The sequence below is a fragment of the Portunus trituberculatus genome, chromosome 41 (genome assembly GCF_017591435.1).
Source record: "Portunus trituberculatus isolate SZX2019 chromosome 41, ASM1759143v1, whole genome shotgun sequence".
Classification (NCBI taxonomy): Eukaryota; Metazoa; Arthropoda; class Malacostraca; order Decapoda; family Portunidae; genus Portunus; species Portunus trituberculatus.
The window spans coordinates 25,430,728-25,449,656 of record NC_059295.1 but is presented as its reverse complement, the minus strand read 5'-3'; the positions used below and the strand labels follow the sequence as shown (position 1 = coordinate 25,449,656).

At 44.8% G+C, this 18,929-nt stretch overlaps 1 protein-coding gene across 5 annotated transcripts in view; it reads left to right on the top strand.

The window, feature by feature from the left end:
* Positions 1 to 18,929, top strand: part of LOC123516954 (protocadherin-15-like) — a 383,101-nt gene that overhangs the window by 239,353 nt on the left and 124,819 nt on the right. For 4 of the 5 annotated variants that reach the window (XM_045276745.1, XM_045276746.1, XM_045276744.1 and 1 more), the window contains one exon: positions 11,690 to 11,694. In XM_045276745.1, the coding sequence (XP_045132680.1) occupies positions 11,690 to 11,694 (5 nt within the window). Of the gene's footprint in view, positions 1 to 11,689; positions 11,803 to 18,929 lie in introns of those variants that run through there. The other variant, XM_045276747.1, reaches the window with a different exon arrangement.

The following is an 18,929-nucleotide window of genomic DNA, read 5'->3' as shown; positions in this document are numbered from 1 at the left end:
AGAGAGAGAGAGAGAGAGAGAGAGAGAGAGAGAGAGAGAGAGAAGAGAGAGAGAGATGCAATGAATATTTATAGTGAGAAATCTGATGCTATGTTTTATTCACAGGGATGGATGAGTGATATTAATGCAATGAATATTTATAGTGAGAAATCACACACTATGTTTTACACACACACACACACACACACACACACACACACACACACACACACACACACACACATATATATATATATATATATATATATATATATATATATATATATATATATATATATATATATATATATATATATATATATATATATATATATATATATATCTTCTTACAGGCACCTTCCAAACTTCGACTTTTTCACATAAACATCAGCTGTGTTTACCTCCACTTCTACACACACACACACACACACACACACACACACACACACACACACACACACACACACACACACACACACACACACACACACACACACACACACACACACACACACACACACACACACACCTGGAGCAGCCTTATCCCACCTCCAATTAGCAGGTTCTAATGAACAGTCCTCGTCCTGTGTCTGGCGAGAGTAATGACGGAGCAGAAATGTGTCCGTCCTTTTAGTTTTGTTAACACAGGAACGCATCACACCACATAGACAGGGGGCGTGTGTAGACCTGGTGACGAAGGCGCTGAAGGAAGGAAGGGCTCATTAGGATTGTGTGGGATGTTAGGAAGGAATTAAAGGAGAAAATAGCATGAGATGAGGAAAGGGACTAGAAGAAAAGGATTAGATGGGTTAATATGGTATAATAGCAGTTAACTAGTGTGTGTATAAAGAATTAGATGAAGATAGAGTGGTTTGAATTGCTTGTTTTCTTGCATATTTTCCTCTGGCTCTAGTACGTATTAACTAGTGTGTGTGTGTGTGTGTGTGTGTGTGTGTGTGTGTGTGTGTGTGTGTGTGGACAGTTACTAAAGTGGTAGTGGATTACATCTCCTTTTCTACTTATTTATTCCGCCTTTCTTTTTACCTTTCATCTTATTTCCCTTATTTCCTCATCGTGTTTCTTCTATATTCACTTTCTTTCTGCTTAAACCCTTCAGTATCAGGACACGTTTTCATATTTATTCTAGTTACTGTTTGGCGATTTTATACAGCTTCAGAAACTTATGTGGAGATTGAAATAATGAAGACTGGCAATTAATCTTTTGACCTCCATAGATGCTTCCTAGTATAAACAAAATCGTCTAGTCGTAACCAAAACTCGAGACAATAATGCGTTCCAATACTGAAGGGGCTAAAATCACATTTAAAAGAAGCTTGACAAAAAAGTAAGATTTGTGAGAGATAAGAAAGGTGACGATGGACGGAAATTCCAGATACTTTAGGTACGCAAAAATAAGGAAAGGAAATTAGATAAGGAAAGAATGCACATTGTGAAAGGTCTGTTTCGAAATAAGAGAATATAGTTATAGGAAAAAATATAGGAAGAAAAATGAGAATGTAGAGGAAAAGGAGAAAGGCCAAAAAAGGAATTTCAGAGGACAGCCAACCACAAACAGATCCTTCAAGAGTTGGAGGAGAAAGAGGAGGATAAGGAGAAGAAGGAAGAGTAGCAAGAGGAGGACAAGGAGAAGAATGCATGGAAGGAGGAGGAGGACAAGAAAAAAGAATGGGAGGAGAGGAGGAAGAGGACAAGGAGAAGAAGGAATGGGAAGAGGACAAGGAGAAGAAGGAAGGAGAGGAGGAGGAATGGGAGAAAGAGGAGGACATGGAGAAGGAGGAGTAGGAGGAGGAGGAGGAGGAGGAGGAGGAGGAGGAGGAGGACAAGGCGAACAAGGAATGGGGAGAAGAAAAAAGGACAAGAAGAAGGAATGGGAGGAGGAGGAGAATAAGGAAAAAGAAGAAGAAGGAATGGAAGGAGGAGGAGGAGGATAAGGAGAAGAAAGAATGGGAAGAGGAGGAGGACAAGGAGAAAAGGAATAGGAGGAGGAGGAGGAGGACAAAGACAAAAGAGAAGAAATAGAAGGACAAGGAGAAGAAAGAATGGGAAGAGGAGGAGGACAAGGAGAAGAAGGAATATGAGGAGGAGAAGGAGGACAAGAAGAAGAAGGAAGAGTAGGAGAAGGAGGAGGGAGAGGAGAAGGAGGATACTGTTTTAACTACCACTACTTCTTCTACTACTACTACTACTACTACTACTACTACTACTACTACTACTACTACTACTACTACTACTACTACTACTACTACTACTACTACTACTACTACTACTACTACTACTACTACTACTACTACTACTACTACTACTACTACTACTACAATTACTACTATTACAACTACTACTACTTCTGCTACAGATGTGGAGGGAGTACAAAGACCGCAGGCTATAGAGGGAGGAGGAAGAGGAGGAGAAGGAGGAGGAGGGAGGATAATGATAAAGAGCATATAAATGAGGGAGGCAAGAGAGAGAGAGAGAGAGAGAGAGAGAGAGAGAGAGAGAGTCAGATAGAAAAAGAAAACAAGAAAAGACAAGTGCAGTAGTATTAGCCATTAGGTGAGGGAGCGACGTGGTGAACAGCGTGTAATGAAGTCTGGGGCTAAACCTTCCCCAAACGGGCGGTAATGTGACCAAATCTGTATAATCAATTAGCATACTTTACTCTTGACACGCCCGCGCCACGGACCTAATGGCACCCTCGCCGCTCAATTTGCGTCTTGTAATGGTGGACACTAAATCAACAAATAACCCGGAATCGAAAAACGGTAGCTTTTACTCAGGCTCCCCGGGGCTTGGTGGTGGTGGTGGTGGTGGTGGTGGTGGTGGTGGTGTCCTCCATCCCACAGTCTAGCATCACCATGGCTCAGGATTTCAGGGGCTTAGGGTTTCAGGGGTTCAGGTGCTGTGGGGCTGTGGGGCGGGGCGGGGCTGGCGGGGACACACCTTGCTAATACCTCCTCATTATCCTGGAACAACGGGCCCCCGACAGGTATTCAGGGAGAGAGAGAGAGAGAGAGAGAGAGAGAGAGAGAGTGTGTGTGTGTGTGTGTGTGTGTGTGTGTGTGTGTGTGTGTGTGTGTGTGTGTGTGTGTGTGTGTGTTGCATGGTACATCGACACCCACAGACCACACAGCCCGGCCCGCCACAGTGCTGGGTGGTCTCACAGTAATGATAATAGGAAAGTCAATACAGCAAATAGCAGTGAAGGAAAGGGGCAGTAATGTAGAAGGCTCCCTCCCGGTACACCACCTCCAGTAAATCCTCTCTTGCAAATGGTCTCTCTCTCTCTCTCTCTCTCTCTCTCTCTCTCTCTCTCTCTCTCTCTCTCTCTCTCTCTCTCTCTCTCTCTCTCTCTCTCTCTCTCTCTCTCTCTCTCTCTCTCTCTCTCTCTCTCTCTCTCTCTCTCTCTCTCTCTCTCTCTCTCTCTCTCTCTCTCTCTCTCTCTCTCTCTCTCTCTCTCTCTCTCTCTCTCTCTCTCTCTCTCTCTCTCTCTCTCTCTCTCTCTCTCTCTCTCTCTCTCTCTCTCTCTCTCTCTCTCTCTCTCTCTCTCTTTCTCCTTTTTCCCTCCCTTTCCCGTCTCGCCCGCGGTCACAAGCTGGGCAGGAAACGAAGAGAATCAACACCTTGCATGATTGAAAATTCCTGAAGAAAAACCTGAATGTCAAGATAATATTTAGGACTGCCAAGTGTGTGCTGTACATTATGCGTGCCTTGTTTTTTTTTTTCTCTCTCTTACTCTTCTCTTTTTTTATCCCACCTATTTACGTCCCTGCCAATTTTATAACCGACTTTTAAGACTTGATATAGCTGTAGGAGTGCACGTCTTACATTTCGCCGAAAGGAGGGACGGCACAGGACACGAGACGAGAAGAGAAGAGAGAAGGACTTAATGCGTGAAAGTGACAAAAAAAACGAAGGATAGGGAAAAAAAAAAACGGCTGGACGGGTTAGCGAAAAACGAGTGAAGCGAACAGACAGACAGGCAGGCAGGCAGGTAGGGAGGAAGGGAGGGAGGGAGGCAGGCGGGCTGAGGTGCGCTGAGGAGTGGTAGGTATCCGTGTAATTTAGAGCGTAATGACCTCTAATACCATTTTGTGATTGCTTAGTGGGCGGCAGCGGGAAGGTGATGGTGGTGGTGGTGGTGGTGGTGGTGGTGGTGGTGGTGGTGTTGCCCCTGGCCGCCTCACTACCGCCGCTGTATTAGGGAATGTGGGAAGGCGGGAAAAAATGCAAATATGGTCTTAAGAGGATGGTGGTGAGTAGTGATGATGTTGGTGTGGCGTGCTGCTGAGAGAGAGAGAGAGAGAGAGAGAGAGAGAGAGAGAGAGAGAGAGAGAGAGAGAGAGAGAGAGAGAGAGAGAGAGAGAGAGAGAGAGAGAGAGAGAGAGAGAGAGAGAGAGAGAGAGAGAGAGAGAGAGAGAGAGAGAGAGAGAGAGAATATGTGTGTGTGTGTGTGTGTGTGTGTGTGTGTGTGTGTGTGTGTGTGTGTGTGTGTGTGTGTGTGTTTACTCGTCCTGTTTGGTGTTTTTTCTTGCCATTATTAAACTTTAAGTCTTTTATTTATATATATATATATATATATATATTTTTTTTTTTTGCTGCTCTTTTTAATCTCTTCTCATTCTCCTCCACCCACCCACCCACCTAACCACCCACCCGCCCACCACCACCACCACCAGTGCCGGGGTGAGGAGGTCCTGCAGGAGACATTCCTTCCTAATCAGCACAAACCATCAGGTGGAGGAGCTGGTGCTTGTGCAATCACCATCATCAGGGGCGCAGCTGACGGTGCTTCATCAGGAGGGAGACGCCCTTGTGCATCACGCCCAAGTGGACACGGCGCTACCCCCCCAACCCTTGCCTTATCCCCCACCCCTCCACCCCCACACCCTACTCTCTCTATCTCTCCCTCTCTTCATCTGTACTGGCATCCTAGCGTTCCTCTCTCCCTCTCTTGGCGTCTTTCCTCCACTTCCTTCCCTCCCTCTCATCTCTTCCTTCTTCCCTCTCCTCCCTCCTTCTCTCTCACTCATTATCTCCCTATCTCTCCTTCTCTTCATCTATACTGGCATCCTAGCGTTCCTCTCTCATTCCCTTCTTTCCCTCCCTTGACGTCTTTCCATACTTCTTTCCATCCCTTTCATCTCTCCCTCCCTCATTCTTTCTCACTATCTATCTCCCTTCCTCTCTTCATCTATACTGGCATCCTAACGTTCCTCTCTCATCCCCTTCTTCTTTCTCCCTCCCTTGATGCTTTTCTTACTCCCTTCCCTCTCTCTCATCTCTCCCTCCTTTCCTCCTCTCTCTCTCTCTCTCTCTCCATTCACTTCTCATCTCTTTCCTTCCCTGCCTTATACGCTTCTCGCTCTTTTTTCCTCCTTCATCGTCTTCTGTATATTTATTTTCCTCCGTCTCTGCATTTTCCTCACTTTCTTCCATCTTCTCTTCCTTCCCTTATCTCTTCTTTTTTCTCATTCACTCCTTTCCCTTCCTCTTGTTAATCTCTCCTCTTCTCCCCTTGTCTCTCTGTTTCTCCACACCCTCCTTCTCTTCATTCCTACTTCACCATCTCTCCCTCTCTTCCTCCATCTCTCCTCCTGTTCGTCTCTCCTTACTCCATTTTCCCTGCCTCCCTTCCTTCTTCCCTTCCCTCCCTCTAACGCTTTCCTTCCCTCATTCCCTTCACCCTTTCACCTCTTCCTCTCTATCCATCTCTGTACACTCCCTCACTCCTTCAACCCCCTTATCTCTCTCCCTCACCCCTCTCTCCTTCCCTCTCTGTCCCTCGGCCCGCCAACACATACTCTAACCAGTCACTACTTAGGCGAAGGTGTGACTCCCTCAGCGGCCAGGTGTGCTCGCCAACCGGTTCTGGGGGGAAGTGGAGGGAAGCACTGTGGAGGAGGAGGAAGAGGAGGAGCATACTGGTGGTCTAATCGGAAGGAGTTAAGGATGCTGGGTGAAGGGGCAAGTGGATGGGGGAGGTGGAGGATGGGGGTGATGGGAGGTGCTAGTGTAAAGGTTCTTACTTGTGTCCGTTCGTGAAGGGAGGAAGGGAAACGGGATGGGAGGTGGTGATGGGAGAAAGGGATTGGGGTGAAGGTGACTGAGGATGGGTAAGTGATGGATGTCGTGGTGATGGGATGGAGAGAAGGGAGGGGGAAGAAATTTCTGGTGATGGAAGAGTAAGAAGTGATAGAGGAGGAGGAGGAGGAGGAGGAGGAGGAGGAGGAGGAGGAGGAGGAGGAGGAGGAGGAGGAGGAGGAGGAGGAGGAAGAGAAGGAGAAGTAAGACATTTACCTCATTCTCCAATAGTTCACTGCCTGCCTGCGTGTGTGTGTGTGTGTGTGTGTGTGTGTGTGTGTGTGTGTGTGTGTGTGTGTGTGTGTGTGTGTGTGTGTGTGTGTGTGTGTGTGTGTGTGTGTGTGTGTGTGTGTGTGTCCAAGTCTCGTCTCGTCAACATGACATACGAGAACAAATGAGAGGCGGCTCTGGAATGTTCAAACTGTTCATTATATCATCTCATTGCTTCATGGCACGTACGTATCGTAGTAAAATAATAACACCCACTATCATCATCATCATCATCATCGTCATCATCATTATCATCATCATCACCAACGCTACGATCTTTTTCTATTTTTTTCTTTCTTTTTTTTTTTTTTTTTTTTTTTTGCTTCAAGTTCCATCATTCTTTTGTGTTTTGAGGCAGACTGGCGCCGTGTCTAATGAAGGAATGCTGAGATACAAACAGGCTGCACCGGAGGAGGAAGAGGAGGAGGAGGAAGACTGGGCAGGTATATTTAGCATCGGATATTGCACGGAGGAGGAGGAGAAGAAGGAGGAGGAAGAGGAGGAGGAGAAGGAGGAGGGTGGAGAATAAAAAGTCGAGAGAAGAAGGACGAGAATTAGATTCTTAGAGTAAACTGCGCTTGAGAAACCAGAATTAACTTTTTTACCAGAGAGAGAGAGAGAGAGAGAGAGAGAGAGAGAGAGAGACACCACTACCACCACCACCACTACCACCACTACCACCACCACCACCACCACCACCACCACCACCACTACTGCCACTCTTGCAGCCAATGTTGTTATCTTTTTCTATTAAATGGGTGTTTAGTACATTTACGTTCACCTGTAATAGTGGGGCTGATCTGATACCAATTGTAATTAGCCCAGGCAGACCATTACAATCCCCGGCGCGCGTCCAGCCTCCAAGCACCTCAGTCTAATGGGCTGTAAGTGGGCCATGACACACCCTCATTATTAGACTATCATGGCATTAGGCGGACCACCACTGATGCTATCGCCGAAATGCACGTATCATCTCCCCACCAATAGATACCGTCGTCACCTTATCGCTGCCATCGTGTAGGGGCGTCGTGGTGTGCTGCTCCCTGCCCCCTCTCTCCCTTGTCTTCTCTCCTTCCCCCCCCACAGGTCCATTATCTCGTCCGCACCTACTCGTTACGTCCTCACCAAGCAGTTTCCAGCCCACGGTTCCCGCACTTAATATTTATCCAGTCCTCGTCATCACCCGCCTCGCAATATCGATTCTCTTTGTCGTGTGTCTCTTGTTTGGTCAGTCTTTACTTCTTTCGCTTACCTATCTTCCTCTTCCTCCTCCTTTTATTCTTCCTCCTACTGATCTTTTACCTCCTCCTCCTCGTCTTCCTCCTACCGTGCTTCTACCTCCTCCTCCTTCCCCTGCAGGTGTTCAGGTGAGTGCCGTCGCAGTAGTACACAGGCTTGAGTCACTCTTGTCTCGCTGCCAAGTCCTCTTCTCTAAGGGCGAGGAGTGTCGTGCTCACCGTGAAGGCCGCTCATCTCTTTTTTTTTTTTTTTTTTTACCTCCAGCTCCTCCTTCTTCTAGTCTTCTCCTCCTCTTCCTCTCCTCCTTTAGATATGTATCAGTCCCTCTTCGATGTCTTGAAAATTGATTTCGTCGGATTTTTCCCTTATCATCGGTGTGCACTTACCGACGCCCTTCTTATCTATCCCTTTGTCAAGTGTATATCATCCCCTCTTCCTTTTTTTATCGCCCTCTCTCGCCCTCTCGCTCTCTTCCGAAGTTTTATAAGTCCAGGAAATTATATGCGATCAGACGGGTAATTGGAGGAAAGGCGCGGTGATGGTGGCGGGCTGGCGTGCATGTGTTAGCGAGCTGCTGCATGTTATCGCTTTATTAACGCAGGACATAAGACACCGACCGACCAGGATGTGATTATCTCTTGTGCGTGTGTGTGTGTGTGTATGCCAGTGTGTGTGAGTGTGTGACTGTGTGTGGGTGTTGCTGGCTTGACTCTCGCCCTCTGTCTCTCTCTCTCTCTCTCTCTCTCTCTCTCTCTCTCTCTCTCTCTCTCTCTCTCTCTCTCTCTCTCTCTCTCTCTCTCTCTCTCTCTCTCTTTTCTCTCTCTGTCTATAACTTTGTCTAGATCATATACTTGCTTAAATATAAAAGGTTTTCCCTCCTCTTCGTGTCTCCGCTCAATCAGAAAGCACACAAAGGTAATCAGGCGAGGCTTAAGTGTACAGGAACATGGGAGTTTATAAGTTTTTTGTTGTGTGTGTGTGTGTGTGTGTGTGTGTGTGTGTGTGTGTGTGTGTGTGTGTGTGTTTTCCTCTTCTTCTCGTGACAGAACGAAATTAAACAGGAGTCGTTTCTTGATTCAGTGTTGATTTTCTTGGTTATCTTACTTTTCCTTCTTTTTCTCCTCCTCCTCCTCCTCCTCCTCCTCCTCCTCCTCCTCCTCCTCCTCCTCCTCCTCCTCCTCCTTCTCCTTCTCCTCCTCTTCTTTTTCTTTCTCTTTTCTCATCATGCTTCAACGAATTTACTTGATTTCTTCCTCGACGTGTATAAAATTTACGTTAGTTTATTTTGATTTCCAGAAAACATTTGACAAATTTCTCATCAGCGCCTCATGTATAAAGTAAAACCGTTTCCCTTTCTGCCTCCTCCTCCTCTTCCACCGCCTCTTCTTTTTCCTCCTCCTCATCAGTAACAGTAGAAGTAGTAGCAGTAGTAGTAGTAGTAGTAGTAGTAGTAGTAGTAGTAGTAGTAAAAGTAGTAGTAGTCGAGTCCTTACTTTTATTTAAGCAGCACTAGTAATGTCTTCAACTAAGGTCTTGTCTCACTGTATAGGGAGAGAGAGAGAGAGAGAGAGAGAGAGAGAGAGAGAGAAGAGGGGGGAGAGGTCTGTGGTATAATATGTTCACAATAGCACTAACCCCTCTCTCGCGCCGCCAAGCTACTCCTTCACCAGGCCGCCGGAACGCTAATGGAGAGTAGGACACAAGAGACACGTGGCGGGTTTCGAGTCACTTGACGACAGCGGAGGGAAAAACAAGTTGGACATCCACTCTCTTCCTCACGCTGACCACTCATTCCACTCACTCCACCGCCGCACTCCACCTCCGCCGCCTTCCCCGCCACCGCCGCCGTCGTCTTAACTGATCCTAACCAGCAAAAACATCGTTACTAAGTTGTCTTTTTATTTTCCTTCCTGTTGATTACTCTTTCTCTTGATCTTGTGAAATTACTCTCTCTCTCTCTCTCTCTCTCTCTCTCTCTCTCTCTCTCTCTCTCTCTCTCTCTCTCTCTCTCTCTCTCTCTCTCTCTCTCTCTCTCTCTCTCTCTCTCTCTCTCTCTCTCTCTCTCTCTCTCTCTCTCTCTCTCTCTCTCTCTCTCTCTCTCTCTCTCTCTCTCTCTCTCTCTCTCTCTCTCTCTCTCTCTCTCTCTCATTCTACCTCTCTCTCTCTCTCTCTCTCTCTCTCTCTCTCTCTCTCTCTCTCTCTCTCTCTCTCTCTCTCTCTCTCTCTCTCTCTCTCTCTCTCTCTCTCTCTCTCTCTCTCTCTCTCTCTCTCTCTCTCTCTCTCTCTCTCTCTCTCTCTCTCTCTCTCTCTCTCTCTCTCTCTCTCTCTCTCTCTCTCTCTCTCTCTCTCTCTCTCTCTCTCTCTCTCTCTCTCTCTCTCTCTCTCTCTCTCTCTCTCTCTCTCTCTCTCTCTCTCTCTCTCTCTCTCTCTCTCTCTCTCTCTCTCTCTCTCTCTCTCTCTCTCTCTCTCTCTCTCTCTCTCTCTCTCTCTCTCTCTCTCTCTCTCTCTCTCTCTCTCTCTAAGAATATGGACAACAAGCGCATCTCTTTGCTAACACTCTGCGATTTGTCGAAGGCCTTCGACAATGTCAGCCACCAAATCCTTATTAAGAACTGTTCCCTCACACAATGCGCTGACGACACGCAGCTTCTTCACTCAGGCACAGTCACAGAACTACCCACCATAATATCTCAAACAGAACAGACACTCAACAGAGGCAGAAAATATTTCCTCTGAAATGGCCTTCAGCTAAATGCCAAGAAGACTCAATGTATATTTATAGGGACACATCAACTCATCCCAAGAATATCAGAAAACACAACTATTAATTTCCACGACACCACCATCAAGCCTTCCTCACACATTAAAAACCTGGGCGTATACTTCGATACCTACATGAGCTTCGACATCCATATCAACGAAATTTCCACTAAAATCACGGGAACACTCTTCTATATAAACAGAGTCAAACACTATTTTGACAAAGAGACTCGCATGATACTAATACAGTCGCTAGTATTGAGTATTCTTGACTACTGTAACACAATCTGGGGAACCTCCAACACCACACTACTCTCAAAAACTCAAAAGCTACAAAACTTTGCTATTAAGGTGGCAGACGGAAACGCCCGGAAATATGACCACGTCACTCCCATATTTCAAAGACTGGAATGGCTCAATGTAATAAAAACAATTCAATTCAATACAGCAGTGACTTTGTACAAACAACTTAAGAACCACTACCCACAGAACGTGATCGACCTCTCTACAGTGAACACATTAACAGGCAGCGTCACCAGGCAACAACACAACCTGTATGTGCCCGCAGAGCGGTCACCCAGTCAGGGAGTCGCTCTCTCTCTGTGCGAGGTCCTTCATTATGGAATCTCCTGCCACAAGAAGTGAAAGACTCAAGCACCCTACACTCATTTAAGACGCGACTCAGGAAATTCTTCCTATCTAATCACTAAGTGTCTGTACAAGCTAAAGACAAGCGTATGTGTGTGTGTGTGTGTGTGTGTGTGTGTGTGTGTGTGTGTGTGTGTGTGTGTGTGTGTGTGTGTGTGTGTGTGTGTGTGTGTGTGTGTGTGTGTGTGTGTGTGTGTGTGTGTGTGTGTGTGTGTGTGTGTGTGTGTGTGTGTATTTCAAAATATGACCACTAGGTATGTACTGATGTACTATGTACTGATGTAAAGAATAACCACTTCATAGTGGAATGAATATTTTATTATCATTATTATTATTATTTCTCTCTCTCTCTCTCTCTCTCTCTCTCTCTCTCTCTCTCTCTCTCTCTCTCTCTCTCTCTCTCTCTCTCTCTCTCTCTCTCTCTCTCTCTCTCTCTCTCTCTCTCTCTCTCTCTCTCTCTCTCTCTCTCACTCTGATTCTAGTCCTCACTATATTAGGGCGAGGTGACGCTAGGGAGGGGAAAGGAGGTTGGAGGCTCAGGAGACAACACAACAACACACAGACACTCATACATCACCGGCACATTGTATACTTTTATCTGTTCATATCAAGGTGTTGTGTGGACCTGTTTTCGGTACTGTCCTTGTGATGTCCTGTGTGTTTCCTAAGTTGATGTTTTTTTCTTTCGTTTCAGATAAGGTGTGTGATGTTCCCTCCTCTAATTGTAAGTGTTAATGTGTGTTTTTTTTTTGTCTGTTTTTCTTTTACTTATTCATATGTTCAAAGGTGGTTCAGTAAGGATAGTGGCAGGAAGTGACGACTAAACAAGCTGGACTTATTTGTAGCTACACGTAGTTGTTGTTTTTTTTTTTGTGGTCACTTTCTGTTACAAGACTACAAGAAGTAAATAGATCATTGCTAGTCGTTAAAAAGTCCAATGGGAAAGGGATTCATTCGTGCTAAACAATTCCATTCCACACATGTCTTGATTCTTCTCTCTTAAAATAGACGTAGGAAAATGGGAAATAAAAAAAAGGAGAGATTTAGTTGTGCTCTAAAATTTACTATCTAGAGGCATAAGAGAGAAGAAAGTAAGTCTTGCATTAGAAAGATGGAATAGTAAGGTTTAGTTTTTAGACAGTGAATATAAGCACAGTGAATGTAAGAAATAGTCATAGGAAAATGGGAAATATAAAAGGAAAGATCATGCTGTGCTCTAGAATGTACTGTCTAGAGGGATAAAAGAGAGAAGAAAGTAAGTGATGCATTAATAAGATGGACAAAATGTGGATAAGGTATATTAGCAAGGTTTATTGTCTACGCAATGAATGTAAAACAGTGAATGTAAGACAGTGAACATATAAGCAGGAAGAGGTGCGGGGATGAACTGTATTGTGTTTCCCTGTGTGTGAAGCCACTGTGGTTTTGACTCTATTCACTGTGATCACTGTTTTCTATTGCTAAGCTGATCCAAAAGGCAATTCCCGCGACTCCTCCTCATTTTCATCTCGGCAACTGATCGGTGTATCTGTATTCATTGTATCTCCTGTCACTTCATCAATTAGTCATGTCCTAAGTTGATTTTTTGAGAATATTAACAGGGAAAACAATAATGATCTCAGTGTTAATTGTGACACACATGATTGACATGCGCCAAGCATTCAGTGTTGCGTGTTGACAGTCATGATTTAAGGATAAGTTCATGTTAATAGTAGAAGTTTTTATAGAATTCTTCGAAATCATTGATAGTTTTACATATTTTTATTATTATTTTCCTGTTGATATTTTCGTAGATTAGTTCAGAGCAAGACTAATTGATAATATGATTGAGAGTGTCTTGTGCAGAGATACATGTATATAATAAAAAAAAGACAGGAGCTAGTGATAGGACCTTTATGAGTGCACCAGTGACCAGTCAGTTGCAGCCCCGCCGACAGCAGGATGAGGCGGAGGGCGTGGCCTCTGTGTCAGCTTAGCCTGCAGTGACTATGATTTATTTTGGCGCCTCTTCGCCCATCGTTAAAGACTTGCACGTTGTATATTGCGACTTGGAACCAGAGTTGTGTATCATTGGATGTACTTGAGAGAGAGAGAGAGAGAGAGAGAGAGAGAGAGAGAGAGAGAGAGAGAGAGAGAGAGAGAGAGAGAGAGAGAGAGAGAGAGAGAGAGAGAGTTTGCATTCGTTACTTCAGCCTCATGGGTCTTCACCTTAGATCTATTTATTTTTGTATTATTTAGTGTCTATAGAACGTCTTACAAAGCAGACATTTTAACCTTTTAGCTACTAGTAATACTGCGACGCATATTATTCTATTTGACAAACAAGAGAACATTATCTAGAGCAAAAGTGAATATTTAGCCACTCAAAGACCTAATGCAATCGATCACTCCTCGTGCTGTCAGTGGTGTCATACTGAATCATGCTGTAAACTCTCACCAGACCGCTTTCTTAACACTGAGGAAGAGACGCAGCAGGCAAAGAGTTAATCTGAATCTGAACTCTCTCTCTCTCTCTCTCTCTCTCTCTCTCTCTCTCTCTCTCTCTCTCTCTCTCTCTCTCTCTCTCGCTCTCTCTCTCTCTCTCTCTCTCTCTCTCTCTCTCTCTCTCTCTCTCTCTCTCTCTCTCTCTCTCTCTCTCTCTCTCTCTCTCTCTCTCTCTCTCTCTCTCTCTCTCTCTCTCTCTCTCTCTCTCTCTCTCTCTCTCTCTCTCTCTCTCTCTCTCTCTCTCTCTCTCTCTCTCTCTCTCTCTCTCTCTCTCTCTCTCTCTCTCTCTCTCTCTCTCTCTCTCTCTCTCTCTCTCTCTCTCTCTCTCTCTCAAGTACATCCAATGATACACAACTGAATCGCGCCTCGTTCAAACAGGGAAGGGACCGCTCGCTGCCTTGCCATCCTCGCCCTCACAGAGACAGGTAAGGCGGTGAGAGGGCCGAGTAGCGGTGAGGGGGCCGAGTAGAGGGCGAGGACGGCACCTGGATCACTGGTTTCAGGAGGCATTAGGGTAATAGACACGCATCTCATTAAGGACCGCGGGGCATTAGGAGACAAGCAACCCAACTAAATGACTACTCGATTGGGCGTAAGGCTCCTTATGAACGGCTCCCCTTCCCTCCTCCTCCTTCTCCTCCTCCTCCTCTTTCAGTGCCCTTAGGAGAGGAGGAACGTTTGGAATAAAGGAAGGAGGCATCAGCTAAGGTCCTTAATTAACCCCCGTTGGAATAGCCTGCGATTGCACACACACCGTTTTCCACCCAGGTATTTGCCTAACCTATTCCTCGAAGCTATGCATAAGTGTGTGTGTGTGTGTGTGTGTGTGTGTGTGTGTGTGTGTGTGTGTGTGTGTGTGTGTGTGTGTGTGTTTGTGTGTGTGATTCAAGGTATGGCTGCTGGCTTGTTCATTCCATTGGTCCATTCATCCGTTACTTCAGTGATATGTTTTTCCTCTCCTCCTCCTTCTCTTTCTCCTTCTTTTCTTCCTCTTCTTCCTCTTCTTCTTTTTCTTCTTCTTCTTCTTCTTCTTCTTCTTCTTCTTCTTCTTCTTCTTCTTCTTCTTCTTCTTCTTCTTCTTCTTCTTCTTCTTCTTCTTCTTCTTCTTCTTCTTCTTCTTCTTCTTCTTCTTCTTCTTCTTCTTCTTCTTCTTCTTCTTCTTCTTCTTCTTCTTCTTCTTCCTATCAGTTTCTAGGTGACGGAACATTTAACTGATTATGACCTTGGTACATTTCCTCAAGCCTTGGAAAACAATCGTGGTTAGAGAGCAAAGCATTTCTGAATACAGGCCAATAAATAGTCAGGTTCACTCATCTCAACTCAGTCCTCTTCCTAATTCATGTCGCTTTTCATTTCCACAGTCAATTGAGAGTTTGATCCACCCATTCTTCGTGAGAGGTGAGCTGGTTGAATTCCACCCAGTTTCATATTAGTGGATAATCATTTCATTCCACTATTATGTCTTCCACTGCTTAGTTTCCCTTGCCTTCCACACTAATTTTGACAACACTCTAAGTCATCGGATCAGGAAGGGACTAAAGTGGATATGCCTGACTGTTGTTTAGTTTAGTTTATTTACTTATTTCTACGGACAATTTTTCAAGCACAGTAATGTTACTGTGTTTGTGAAGTGGTTAAACAGTTTATTGTATTTCGACCTTGCTGAATTCCTCAAGTTCTGTTAGGTGTTAGTTGTTTACAGGGACTGCCACGTGTTGGTCTGGCAGTGTCTTGCAGCTTCTCTCGTTTTTGTGTGTTCTTATGTTCTTGTTCGGGAGTTTAGTAGTTCAGGAGGTCTTTTTTTTTTTTTTCCCTCTGACAGTCTCTTGCAGCTTCTCTCTTTTTCTTATGTTCTTATATTCTTGTTATGGAGTTCAGTAGTTCAATATTCCTATCTTTTATCAATGGGCCTCTTCCTTTTGACAGTCTCTTGCAGTTTCTCTGTTTTTCTTATGTTCTTATGTTGCTGTGAGGGAGTTATATAGTTCAGTAGTGCTTTATTTCTTCAGTGGGCCTTTTCCCCCTTTATTTTTTTCCTCCATGCCAGAGCCCGTCTTACATTAGGGGGAAAAAAAAGTAGAATAAACAAAGGTAACTGTAACAGATGACTAATACGAGGTTGAATTTCTTTTTTTTATATATATTTACTTATTGATTCCTGTTAATATCTTCCTTAACTTCATCTTTTTTTCCATGATCAAGACTGTTTCCTTTACATTTTTCTTTCTTTTTACTTGTTGATTACTGTAAATAACCTCCTTAACTTCATCATAAAGTCTTTTAATGATGGCTGAGGTAAATTCTCCTCACGCCGCACCGCTGAGAGGGATAAGCAGTGACGGAGTAGTAAAATAACCGAGTGATGGTCATACTAACTCCTCACTCCCTTGTTATTCTGGCACTGATGGACCGGCTCGAGTACTTTATTCAATGTATCTTTTTTATTCTAAGCAGGATAGCATCTCCCTCCTGACTGACCCGCCTCGGAGGTTGCCAACAGTATTACTTGTCTCGTAAAACCCTCTGAGTCATCAATGGATCTTTAATGTACCAGTTCCTTATTGATTTTTTTTTCTCTCGGTGCGGGAGGAAGGGAAGTCTATGAATCGTGCGGTAATTGAAATGAAGATGGATAAAAAAAAAAAAGAAATAATGGAAGGTTAACCAATTCTTAGCGTGACCAGTCGGCAAGGCGAGCGAGTGGCGAGTGAGTGAGTGTGAGTGAGTGAGTGGTAGCGGTCCGTCGCGTGGCCTGTTGCTGTTGTGTCCGCTCATGGCGAGACGGTCAGGACTTGAACGCCCGTATTCAGAAACACGTTCCTCTCTCACTACGACAGTTTTTCAAAGCCACAGAGACAACTAGAAGATTTTCAAGATAATTTTCCTTTTTAATGAACTATCACCAAAAAAATAAAAATACTCATAAAAACGCAAGTATCTTCAACTGGAGCCCTTGGAAAGTAGTGACGGTGAGAGTAAAGCGTTTCAGGTGAGGACGGTCCACCCAGGCTTGGCTCAACCAGTAACTCACCTCTACCTTACCTTCCCTTCTCTCTCCCCCGCGGTGTTCATCCCTGCGTTACTTATTGAAGCCTGTACGTATATAGTAAGGCCGCGACACACCTCTCGCCTTCCCTCATAGTTACGTGGCGGTAATGCACAGCCGAGAAGAACGAGGCTAAAAGTTAAGCGATATCCCATTTACCCCTTCTCGTGCTTGCCAATTACCTGGAATTAACTGCGATAGGTAAGCTGGCCGGCCGTTCCCTCTCCCGCAATACTATTAAGTGAAAATGAGACAATCAAGGCCGAGGGATGGACGCCTCTCCCCTCTCCCTCTCCCTCTTCCTCTCCCTCTCCCTCTCCCTCTCCCTCCCTCTCACCCCCATCTGGGTATTATTAAAGGAGGGTAGGGGGGTGAGTGCAGGTCCCGGCCCCTCCCTGACGCAGGTGAGGACTCAGGTAACCCCGCCCTTACTTCAGCTGCAGGCAGACAAGAATCGCCACCTGCCCCTTACTTACTTCGTCTCTCTCTCTCTCTCTCTCTCTCTCTCTCTCTCTCTCTCTCTCTCTCTCTCTCTCTCTCTCTCTCTCTCTCTCTCTCTCTCTCTCTCTCTCTCTCTCTCTCTCTCTCTCTCTCTCTCTCTCTCTCTTCCTTCCTTCATTCATTCATTTGCATTTCATTCATATATATTCAGCCGTACTTTAATTTTTAGCCCCTTCTCTTCATTACCACTCAAACACTTAACGTACTGTACATCAACGTTACTCGCACACACGTGGCTAATAACGAACCTTAATATTATCCTCATTATTTCCCTCACACGCTCAGCACTCTTCTCATTAACCCCTTTAGTAGTGGGACGCATTTTTACCATGAGTTTTGGGTATGATTAGACGGTTTTATTTACATTAGGAAGGGTCTATGGAGGTCAGAAGATTGAGAGTCAGTCTTCACTATTCTAATCCCCACGTAAGATTCCGAAGCTGTATAGAATCACCAAATAGTAAGCAAAATGAATATGAAAATGCGTCGTAGTACTGAAGGGGTTCATGATATTGCCTTTCACTTTATCATTTCATTGTGTTAGTAAGGTAAGTCTTTATTCTTTTTTTATTTTTTTTCTATGTGAGTTCTCAGCGGTAAACTCCAGCTATGCTCTGTGCTTCGTTCATTATCATACCTATTAGCATTTATTCCCCTCCCGCCCAAACAATAATAGCTGTAGATTCTCTCTCTCTCTCTCTCTCTCTCTCTCTCTCTCTCTCTCTCTCTCTCTCTCTCTCTCTCTCTCACCCTGTTTACTGCAGTTTCGTAAATCAAACAGCCAAATGAGTGCTTAATTATCCGTTCCTGGTTGAAATGCTCTGTAATTATCATGACTTATTTGTGGATTAATTGGCTAATTTATGCTCGTTTATCCTTAAACACATCTTGGTTTCTTTTTCGACTTTTTGTTTTCTAGATTATCAACTTTCAAAAGCCACGTTAGCGGTTTGATTGATGTTTTTTCACGTTTTCTTTGAGTAAGGTTTAACTATGATTCAGCTTGAGAAATCCTTGAAAAGTCGGTGAATTTTAATAGAGCACGCTGAGAATAGTGATATGTGACGCTCTCAAACACACACACACACACACACACACACACACACACACACACACACACACAATTATAGTAAAACCTCCACTCACATCTCTATTCACTGCAGATAAACTCAATCCCTTCAGGTACATGGGAAAAAAACAGAGAGAGAGAGAGAGAGAGAGAGAGAGAGAGAGAGAGAGAGAGAGAAGCAAGGTTCATAAGTAAACAAAACTAATAATCTATCAGACAGCATCGCATTCCCGCCTCACACCGAACCCTCCGCCCAATTACTTGCCTCTACCTGCATGGTCTTCATTAAGCCTCACAACACACACCAGTCTCGGTCCTCGTACGTTTAGGCGCCCTTCCTCACTTACGATTATTCTGCCCTCTCTTCTATGCAAGAGGGGAAGCTGGCCAAGGGCAACTAAAAATTTTAAAAATTGGTCCACTTCATTCCCAGTTCCCTAAAAGAGTCATAGAGTTAGCCTAAAGTCTGGGACAAATGTCTTGCCTTATTCTGAAGCACTTGAGAGAGAGTAAGAGAGGGACACGAATAAGTGGATTGGGAAAGAAAGGAAGGGAGAGAGAGCAGGGTAGCAGGTTCAGGAGGAGGAGGAGTAAGGGAAGGCAAGGGAGTTACTAATGCTCATGTTCTGAAACACTTCCGCGCCTCACACACAAACAAGTGGACTGGGAAAAGAAAGGAAGGGAGAGAGAGCAGGGTAGCAGGTTCAGGAGGAGGAGTATGGGAAGGCAAGGGAGTTACTAATGCTCATGTTCTGAAACACTTCCGCACCTCACAGCACCTTCACTATTTTTCAAAGGGCTCTAGTTGAAGTGACACGAATTTTTGATAAGGAA